The sequence below is a fragment of the Helianthus annuus genome, chromosome 7 (assembly GCF_002127325.2).
Source record: "Helianthus annuus cultivar XRQ/B chromosome 7, HanXRQr2.0-SUNRISE, whole genome shotgun sequence".
NCBI lineage: Eukaryota > Viridiplantae > Streptophyta > Magnoliopsida > Asterales > Asteraceae > Helianthus > Helianthus annuus.
In genome coordinates this window covers 144,298,382-144,309,397 of record NC_035439.2, presented here as the reverse complement: position 1 = coordinate 144,309,397, position 11,016 = coordinate 144,298,382, and the positions used below count along the sequence as shown (strand labels likewise).

Genomic DNA, 11,016 nt, shown 5'->3' with positions numbered 1-11,016 from the left:
GGTGACAATCCAAATGCCGCCGCTAAAGCTTACATTTCTTGTGGTGTCGAATCTTTGATCTGACCTGTGACTGTTGTGACTTGTGAGGTTTAACCAGCCAGCTTACCGGTCCTTAGGCCCTTATATGACAAACATGTTTAAAAGCCCTTTTCAAGCCAGCTTACCGGTCCTTAGGCCCTTATATGACAAACATGTTTAAAAGCCCTTTTCAAGAATCGGCCCAATAATGATATTGGGCTAGTTATAATAAATATGTTTAAAGCTCCCTTTCTAAACACTCAGGTTTTATCGTTTTTTCAAAGAATGGTAAAAAATACGATGATGCATTTGAAATTAAAGCATAATAATAAATAACAATATATGTTAGATAATGAAAATATTAAGTAACTAGCTAATAGACTCGCGGGTTGAATAAAGGAAATATATCACATAACTAAAAAGTGATAAATACGATATAAAAAATTGCTTCAAATTACACATAATTAGAAAAATGTCAATTTCTTTCTTTGAATTTTAAAGAAAAACATAATAATTTTGAAATAAATTTAAATTTACATAATTTAAAAGGCCAACATATCATAGATGATTATTGCTTAAGATTTACCATTTACACAACTTAAATTATGGATAATTTGAAATGAAAAGCTATACATTGCTACATTTTTATGCAAGGAATAGTAAAGTTTAAACTCTTTATAAAATTACCACAAAAAATTTATACTATGATGTTTAACGAATTTATTTATTTCTTTGTTTTTTTTTCTTTCAGTTGCTATACCGAGTATCGGTAACATAAAAAACTAAACTGATACCAATCAAAAATTAGTTCTTGTCGTATCGTGCGAGGGATGTCAGTAGTTATTACTATACATACACAAAAATATATAAAAGTAAACCATAAAAAATCGCTTTAGTTTTTGAAAAAATAAATAACTTAAAAACTTATAGGATTTATATTATGTTTTTTAAATCACAAAAGATAATGCAATATTTTTATATAATACGTATTTATCTATTGTTATATATTAAAAAATTATTACTAAATTAAAAGAGAGATGTTACGTGACATTTATTGAAATCCTTTATTAAAATTTAGATTATAAATTTTGTTTTTTAATTATTATTTTTTTTGCATAAACTTGTATAGACTACATGTCGTCTGACAAGCTCTTTTATAGGGACGACACTTACACGGACAACTTTTGTGACCTATAGGGACGGGGATGTAGAGCCAAGTTTTATAGAGACGAGATGAAAGTAGCCTATAGAGACGACACGTTCTCCCTAAAAGTTTAAGAAATGTTGTCCCTATAGGGGTTTTTTCTTGTGGTGCGATCCTATACAAGTTATTTTTGCAATTGATATTTCATTCCATTAATATATATATATATATATATATATATATATATATGTGTGTGTGTGTGTGTGCGCGCGCGCGTGCACACACACACTAATTAGTCTTATCCGTCGCGATAGAGTTGCCAGAAGCGGAACTCGGGAGACGGTTGTGAGATACGATAAAACGACCATGATCACGAGAAAAAAAAATGTTGTTTGGTTCGATACGATATCAATGTTAATGTTTAAACCTGGTCTGAGATATTTGAGATATAGATATGTATATTGCTTATGAATTATGAGTATTAATAATTAAAAAAGGAAATTTAAATTCAAGCAAACCGTTGCTTCTAAGCTCTTGTGTACTCATAACCCCCCATGACCCCCTTTGCCCCAACATAATCTCCCATAACATATGTGTGTAGTGGATAACCCGCTATAACCCCTCTTCAGTTATATATAATATAAGTTGGAGAGATAAATCAAAACAAAATTGCTACCACCATCACGTGTAGCCCATAACGCCACCAACATAACCCCCCATAATGTTCAGGGCGGTGTTTTGGGCTTTATGGGAGGCTATAGGCTTTTTTCACCCCTCTCATGACGCTCGAGTACACATGACCTAAGATATATACATAACAAAAATTTAAGTAGCTATACATTGTGATGTGTAAATGCACATCTATATCTCTTAACATCTATGTGATGTGTAATGCACATCTATATCTTTTAACATCTATATTTCTTAACAGCCATGATATAATTAGTCAATATCTTCATATGGTTATGAATGTTTCTTCAAATTTTTTGTGATAATTCAGGAAGTACCAGAGAATTTAGAGCCCATGCAGCAAATGGGTGTAATTTTGGCTTTACAACATCAAGTACAAGCTGCATTGGATGCAGTAAGAGATGAGATTTTAAGACACAACTATAGAGAAATCAACCATGATCATCATAGTATTCCTTCACCTTATCAGTTAAGCTTTCTTTTCTATAGGTCACCACCAACACCTCCTCTAGTACCATCGCGAGCACCACCTCCTCCTTCCTCTTCGTCCACCTTCCACCACCACAAATTACAGACCGACGATAATGTCCTCTACTTTGATTAATATATAACGCATAATTTCTTAAATTACATATACGATTCAAAGCTAATAATACTAGGTGAGATGATGTTGAGTATATTTAGTTATCATAAATTTGTGAAAGATTTATCCATTTGTCTCATCTTTAGACTATGTTAATTACAGGTGGTTAGCTTTATACCAATTGGGCAGCTGGTCTAGTGGCAAGACAAAACCTTTTAAAACACACCAACTTTATACTAGTGGGGCAGCTAGTTATGTGTTCAAGTCTCACAAGAAGCAAGAAATTCAACATTAAAAAAAAGCTTTATTATTATCCTTTCCAATTTAATTCCTTTATTAAAAAATTAGTTCTCATTTATTCAATACTAAAAAATACCATTCACTACTTTTTTTAATTCATGTGTTCTTTGAACTCCTCATCTTTAGTTTTTCTTCTACATATTAACATGAGTAGGATATATTTATTTATCATTGGAAATAAGAAGTGGTGACGAAATACGATGGTGTTCAACGAATTAATATTAGATTATTCTTATTGTTATCATTAATCATTTTGTTGAACTAAAAAACATTGTATGTTCCACACTTCCGTCTCAGATAATGAAATAGAGACTCAAGTCCAACACCCATTCTGGAGGACATCAAATTGGGTTTGCCGTATAGCGTTGTGCTTTGAAATATAGTAAAAAAATGAGTTTTCATGGTGAAAGGCCCAATTTATTACTGTTTACTGGTCATATAAACAAAAGGCTATTATTATAAACATACAATAAAAAGAACAATATTATTGGCTTATATAAATAGAAGTTTTATTATATAAACATACAATAAGCCATAAAAGTACAGAATACCAATTCTTCACTAGAAATTCAATAGCAATCCATACATATTAAACTTGTAACCCTAATGGAACTACCTCCAGTGGTTTGCATTCCATCTCTAGGATTTCATTCTTTGCTTCTACATTTGACTCCCTTTTATAAATATATTTCTTTGATGCCCACAAGAAAGCTCCTAAATTTAATATTGAAATTAATAAAAGAAACCCGTAATAGTAATCCAAATGCGAATCATTCAAGTTGTTTCCGATCCAACTCTTCCTTCCGTCCATGCTCGTTGCCTTGTCCACCATCGTCACCAAGAAACTGTTCAAAAAGTTGCCAACGCCAATTCCACTTGTAAAAAATGTTGTTCCAAGACTTTGCATATCCTCCGGGGACTGATCATAGAAGAACTCGAGCAATCCAATGGCGTTGAACACATCAGCCACCCCGAGTAGGATGTATTGAGGCAATAACCAAAAGATGGTCATCGGGATAACTTCTTTAGGGTTTAAAATGTTGTGGGATTTGATGCATTGCATTCTCTTAACTTCAACTAGATAGGCCATTGCTATGGCTAGAATCTGAATTGAAAATCCAATCCCTAGCCTTTGGAGCATGGTGATCCCCCTAGGGTTTTTGGTTCTTTTACGCATTAGAGGCACAAAATACCTATCGTACATTGGTACCGATATTAACATAGAGAGTGTGACAAAGCTCCCTAATGATGCTGCCGGTAATTGAAAGGTTGACCCGAGATGTCGGTCCAAAGTGGTGCCTTGTTTTACAAACAAGGTGTTGACTTGTGCCCAAATAGTGCTAGGGATCAAGGTTACAAGCCATATCATGCCCATACCCAATACAAGCTTGACTCCTTCCACTTGAGTAATTGTGCATGGTGGCCTCTTTGAGTTGCCAACCTTATCTTCTTCTTTAAGTGCACCTTTGTCCAAGAACCTAAGGTTAAAATTGGCATTTCATATTAAATAACACTCAATAAGTCCCCTAAAGTATTAATAAAATATTACATTATATATATATGTGACAAGAATATCCATAGGAGTTTGAATCTTGGATGAACATGAGTGGTGAACCTTCCAATGAAGGTGATACTATTTCTGGGTGTGTAAGAATTAAGATGATGCTCCATGGGTCCAACTTGACATAAAATTAAATACCATGGGTCCATTTGATTTGATATCCAGTTTCTATCCTTTGGACCATTTAATGAATCTTGAAATAAATTCTGCAACAGTTGTAACAAACTACAATACAATGAGATATCCCCAACCCCAAAGCCGTTTTTAATGTACGAGGGGCCAACAACGGATTCGGAAATTCCAAGGGTCTTGGTGACAAAATCTTACGTTCAAATGAAAATCCCAATTGTGCCCTTTTGTATTAAATGTCACTTTATGGTATAATGTCTTATTTGGTAATGAATGCGAGTGTCTTTCTTTGCGTGTGAATGCAAGTTGCTACATGATGCCCTTGTTTTATGTAAAGATTTGTTGCTAAAAGATTTGACTTTTTTTGTGAAAGTGTTTGTTAGTTATATGTTATGTTTATATATACATAACAGAAATGAACTTTTTCTTTGTCTTCTTTTTTTTGTTAAAATTCTATTATTATTAAAAAACTTGTTGTTTTGATGTCCAGCCAATTATACCAATAACCACTTTGTTTATAAAGAACTCATGCTTTGTTTTTTGCTACCAAGTTGATGACTTCCTAATAGGTCACATGTCCTAAACTTTCTGGCACCAAAACATGTTTAATTGTGGAACTCTTCTTTCATATACAACCAATGTGTCTAAAACGTGTTGTTAGTATTTCAGATCGCTCTTGTGTCTTATTATCTCTCATGTTAACGGACAATGTGAGATTTTCCTAAGGTGTCACAAACAACCCTCTTAGAGCATTCACCTCCAGCACCCTAAAATTATACATACATTCCACTAAAAAACAACTCTTATATCAATATATTTCCACTAAAAACAAATACTTTTTCTCTCTCCTTTTCAATTAAATAATATTTTTATACCTTTATCATTACATTTTTCTCTCTCATTCCCTCACAACCACTTTCAATATATATTAAAAAATTATACTGGGTGAACAGTGTCCCCCCAAATATACAGATGAACAGTAACATTTTCTCTCTCCTCCACTCACAACCATTTTTTATACTCTTTATATTTTAAAAACCTCACACTCACAATTTAGTTATTTGGATGTGAATGCTCTTATGGACGTATCGGTCCTCGATGATGTTTGCCTCACCGACGTAAACATACCAAGAGTGACGTAACCATTTGTCATATATGACCCCTCACACCATTTGTGATATTTGACCCCGACTATAAGTAGCTTAATACTTTGTTTTGATTTACACGGGTGAAGATTTAGAGGAGATTATCCATCTCATAAAATTTCCTCCATCCAAACACGACTAGGTGTGGGGTTCTTCTTTTATCTACAACCAATACATACAAAACACACGTAGATGATATGTGAGGTCAAGCATTCATTATGCGCCTATACCTCTCTTCTGAACAAACTATGTGTGATTATTTTGTTTCGAAATGTCACATATATATATTTTCCATAATCAAAAGAAGATAGATTTATACACCACACAAATTATTCATCTAGACGTGCTGGTTTACCATATTTTGTTAATAGTATACTATGTAGTGTAAGTGAATTTTTATACACAAATCACCTTGTTTGTAATGTAATAAATTGTTCCTAGAAGACAAGTGAAAATGAGAGGTTAAACCTATGCTCTAAAGTCTAAAGTATTAGCACGAAATTCAGATAAATATAAAAGCAAAAAAACAACCAAATGTACCTGAAAATTGGAGTGTGATAGACTTGACGTTTCCCGCTATCAACATAATGTTGCAAAGGAAACTCATGAAGCTCCTTCGGGTCACTTGGTAGGTCACGCTGGCGGTTGGCAAATGCCGCCTTGACAACACGAATGAAATCGGCAGCCGGACTCTTGGTCTTCCTAACTTTATGCCTATACATAGGGGTGCCCATGTAGAAAATAAGTAGTGACAAAATGAGACCAACAGTTGGGATGCCATAGCCAAGACCCCAACCCAAGTTTTCTTGAATATACACAAGACCAAGGGTGGCAACAAGTGCACCCAAGAAGCTGCTAAACATCCACCAATTGAAAAAGGAGACCTTGAGTCTTTTTTCATCAGGGTCAAAATCGTCAAATTGGTCAGCACCAAATGTTGAAATATTTGGTTTGGTCCCACCTGCACCTATGGCTATGATGTACAAAGATGTGTAGAAAAATGCAATTTGAGAAGTGGAGGCTTTGTTGCAGACTCCATTACTACAAGTTGGCTTTAAGAATTTGATTGAAACTGCCAGTGTCAATAGCACCATCCCCTAAAAAAACAAAATTTTATTAAATTTGGTAAGTAACAGTTAGACCATGCCAAGAGTGAGCTTCACGAGTTTTGTCTTTATTAATACATTCTTGTTAATAATTAATTAAATAAAATATTAAATGTGGAAAATGATATCAAGAGTTGAAAACCACCATTGAGGTTGACAAATCATGATGAGTATATATTGAGCACTTAGTTGTAGTAGGTCAAAATAAATATAAGCCAAGAGTTCTTTTTCTTTATATGTGTCCTTATTTTTGTTCAAACAAAACTAATGGACCAAATCAGTCACAAAAAAAAAAAGTAACAACATCTCTTGATCAAATAAAGTAACTACATCTCTTGATCAAATTCAAAATCGAAACCTTACAATATATAAGAACTATATTTTACGTTGTTTTTAACACGAATATCTCTCTAACAAATCGAAAAAAATAAACGTATATACATGCATACGTACGTACCAAGACATAGATGAGAGACGAGAAGGTGAAAGTCCAGAAACGACCCAAATAAGAATCAGCGATGTATGCACCAAAGATTGGAGTCATCCACACCGCACCCGACCAGTTGTTCACATTTCTGACAGACGCAACAGTGTCTTCGTGCAATTGTGTGGTCAAATAAACCACAAGGTTTGATGCCACACCGTAAAACGCCATCCTCTCAAACGCTTCATAGCCTTTTACAATCCCATCAAGATGAGAAAATAAATAATTAATGATCTAGCTTGCATGTTTATTTATTTTTTGTTGCAAACATAGAGAAATGAGAATCTTGAAATGTAAACATGAAATGAAGTAAAGGGGTGAGTTACCAACTAAGAAAGCACAAGCTTTCCATTTGCCAGTTTTGGAAGAAAGCACGGGTTGCCTGCGAAGGTTGACTGTGCCATCTTGTGTGTATCCTTTTTCTTCCATTTTGGAAGCTTAAAATGAGAGAAATGCGAGGCAAGTGATGCTATAAATAGACAGTTATGTCTACTTGTGATTTTACCAATATAGCCTTTTGTTTAGATGACTTTTGATCAGGGCTGGCAAATCGTGTCTTATCGGGTTTAACAGGTCTCTGACGACGCTTATAACACAAATATTAAACATGAATACAACTCGTTTAACTATTTTATATCTCACGTCCATAACACAGTTTTATGTTTTATGTATCAAGTAGAAGAAATGATGGATCCTAACCTCATAATTTTATTATTTTAAAAAGGTAAAAAATCATGTTGTATACTTTTAACTGAATAAGTCTAATCATGTCTTATACAGATATCTATTACCAGCCATACTTTTCCTGAGATGTTTTGTGTTGGAGAAAAAAAGGTTTTCATCAAACTTGTATGTAAATAATTATATGCTTAATTGTTACATAAATATTTATCAACTATGGTTTTATGTTAGCAAGTTCATTTTCGACAACACTGCTACTATTCCAGTTGTTGTACATGAGATGCACATCTATAAACACAAAATCTATTTTATGAAAATCGGGTGTTAAAAACGGATCTCCTTTTTTCTTTCATTTCCTATTTATTTCATTTGTAATATTTATCTAGACTATTTTCGTTATATTTGTTTTCATTTCCCTTGTGATTTCATTTCTCATATTATATTTATTTATTATAAATGGTATTTTCTCATACAATTTGGGATCAAGGGTAGGTGTATTCATTTCAATTGTATTCTCAAAATAATGGAACGACATGTTTAGTTGTAAAAAGGAAATATAATCAGAATGATAATTAAATTTTACTTAAGTAAAAAGCAATGAATATATATATATATATATATATATATATATATATATATATATATATATAGGGAGGGGCTCATGCGAGAACCATCTTTATTGTGAGAACCTTGAGAACCAATGTGAACACAACCTAAAATAGCTAAAAAAAGGAAATATAATCAGAATGATAATTAAATTTTACTTAAGTAAAAAGCAATGAATATATATATATATATAGGGAGGGGCTCATGCGAGAACCACCTTTATTGTGAGAACCTTGAGAACCAATGTGAATACAACCTAAAATAGCTAAAAAAAACCAAAAAAAACCTAAAAAAACCTAACCCCCACCCCCCCCCCCCCCAAAAAAAAAAAAACCTAACCCCCCCCCCCCCCCCAACCCCAAAAGAAAAAACCTAAACCCCCTAAACCCCCCTCCCCCACCCCCCACCCCCAAGCTAAAATGCTAAAAACTAAACCCTCCAAAAACCTAAAAAAATCTAAAAAAAATCTAAAAAAATCAAAAAAAAAAATCTAAAATTTTTTTTTGAACTTTTTAATATTTTTTATGTTAAAATCGCTACTTTTAGAAGCCAAAAAAAATTTTTCTTTTTTAAAAAAAAAATTTAAAAAAAAATTTTGTGTGATTTTTAGCTATTTTAGGCATTTTTGGTGCGGTCACATTGGTTCTCGCAGTTCTCACAATAACAGTTGGTTCTCGCATGATCTTCTCCCTATATATATACATATATATATATATATATATATATAGGGGGAGGTTCATTTAAGAAGAAAATTAAATAAGTTACAAATTTAATTTAGCTAGTTATTAAAGGGGAAGAATACAAATTAATAATTTATGTAAGTTTACCAATATACCCTTACACACATATTAAATACAAATATTAAATGAAGTAAAATGAAGCATTCTTATTGGTTGAAACTTCTTTTTTTTTTCTTTTTAAAAAAAAAATTCTTCTCATTTGAACCCTCCAATATATATTATATATATTGGAGGGTTCAAATGAGAAGAATTTTTTTTTAAGAAGAAAAAAAAAAGAAGTTTCAACCAATAAGAATGCTTCATTTTACTTTATTTAATATTTGTATTTAATATGGGTGTAAGGGTATATTGGTAAAATTAGATAGATCATTAATTCTTAGTCTTCCTTTTTAATAGCTCACTAAATTAAATTTGTAACTCCTTTTCAAAATATATATTTTTTCCAAATTAAAAAACAACTTAATTTAAAGTGTAGAATAAATTATTGGTTGTGTAGGATAAGTTACGAGTTGTGTAGGATATACTTCGAGGTGTGTAGGATAAATTTCGACTGTGTAGTATAAAATTCTATAATGTGTAGGGTATATGTAGGAAAATTTTGATATGTGTAGGTTTTGTAGATTATATGTAGGATAATTATTGATTAGTTGACTAATTAATTATTGAGAGAAAAATTAATGATATGAGTTATAAATGAAATAATATTTTACTAATATGCCATTTCTTCTTTTTCTTCTCACATTAAATTTCTTCTCAAATGAACCTTCCCCTATATATATATATATAGAGTAGGGGGTATATAGGGTAGGGCTAGGTAGAAAACCCTAAAAATTTGAGAAAACCCAACCTTCCGACTTTTTTTTTTTTTTTTGAAAAAAATAACACATGTAATATACATGTTTTTAAGAGTTTTGAGCCAAAAAAATCAAAAAAGCGCCGAGTGGTTTTTTTTTAAAAAAAATAAACAAGTTTCAGCACTTTTTGTCTAACACATGTTAGTGATAAAAGTTGCTGAAACTTGTTTATTTTTTTTAAAAACGTCCACTCAGCGCTTTTTTGATTTTTTTGGCTCAAAACTCTTAAAAACATGTATATTACATGTGTTATTTTTTTCAAAAAAAAAATAAAGGTCGGGAGGTTGGGTTTTCTAGGGTTTTCTCAAATTTTTAGGGTTTTCTATCTAGAATTGTCCTAGAGTATGGTTCCTACGGAAAGTGTGTTTTTCCTAGAAAGTCTAGGAAGCGATCTTGTCCATCCGATTGGTGTGTTTAAGGGTTGAGATTAAATCAATGGCAATCTTGTAATAATTAACTATATTTAATAGATTGCTTTAAATGAGGGGCAATTTCGTCCTTATGTGTGTTTTAAACCAATCAAAAATAACCGTCAGAGATATCACATCTCCTTAATACACGCCAATTTCCCTCTCTCTCTTTCTCTCTCTAAACCCAAATTCGGAAACCCCCAAAATCATACCAAAAATACCAAAAATCATGGATGAAGATAACAGATTTTCCTTGTTCCATATACGTAAGATCAAGCTTTCATTGTACTGCGTGTTTTACAAAGCGATTACGGGTGATTCTTGTTTGTAATTGACGGTATTTTGCTGGTTGCAGGGAAGAGATTCAAAAAGCAGGAAACTTTGGAAAGGATAGATAGCAACGGAACAGTTACCGGAAGCCGTTCGAAAGCTGGGGCGAAATCTGCTGACGTAAAACACATTTGTATGAATCTGCTTGCTGTTAAAACACAGTTGTATGAATCTGAATTGATGTTAAAACACAGTTGTATAAATCTGAATGATAAAACACATTTGTATGAATATG

The 11,016-nt window shown here is 32.5% G+C and overlaps 1 protein-coding gene across 1 annotated transcript; it reads right to left on the bottom strand.

Moving 5' to 3' along the window:
* Positions 1-3,205: 3,205 nt before the first annotated feature.
* On the bottom strand, positions 3,206-7,649 carry LOC110869027 (protein NRT1/ PTR FAMILY 5.1). Its single transcript, XM_022118321.2, has 4 exons — positions 7,487-7,649; positions 7,134-7,351; positions 6,111-6,667; positions 3,206-4,213 (listed from the first exon to the last, which is right to left on the bottom strand). Exons 1-4 carry the CDS (start codon positions 7,587-7,589, stop codon positions 3,325-3,327), a joined length of 1,767 nt encoding a protein of 588 aa, XP_021974013.1. The 5' UTR covers positions 7,590-7,649; the 3' UTR covers positions 3,206-3,324.
* Between the last annotated feature and the right edge of the window lie 3,367 nt (positions 7,650-11,016).

Bases quoted from the DNA above. Each gene is read 5' to 3' on its own strand.
- LOC110869027 (XM_022118321.2), bottom strand. From the start codon at position 7,589: ATGGAAGAAAAAGGATACACACAAGATGGCACAGTCAACCTTCGCAGG. The intron at 7,352-7,486 runs GTAACTCACCCC...GGATTGTAAAAG, and splicing joins AGCTTGTGCTTTCTTAGTTG to GCTATGAAGCGTTTGAGAGG. The intron at 4,214-6,110 runs GTACATTTGGTT...TTTTAACCTTAG, and splicing joins TATCACACTCCAATTTTCAG to GTTCTTGGACAAAGGTGCAC.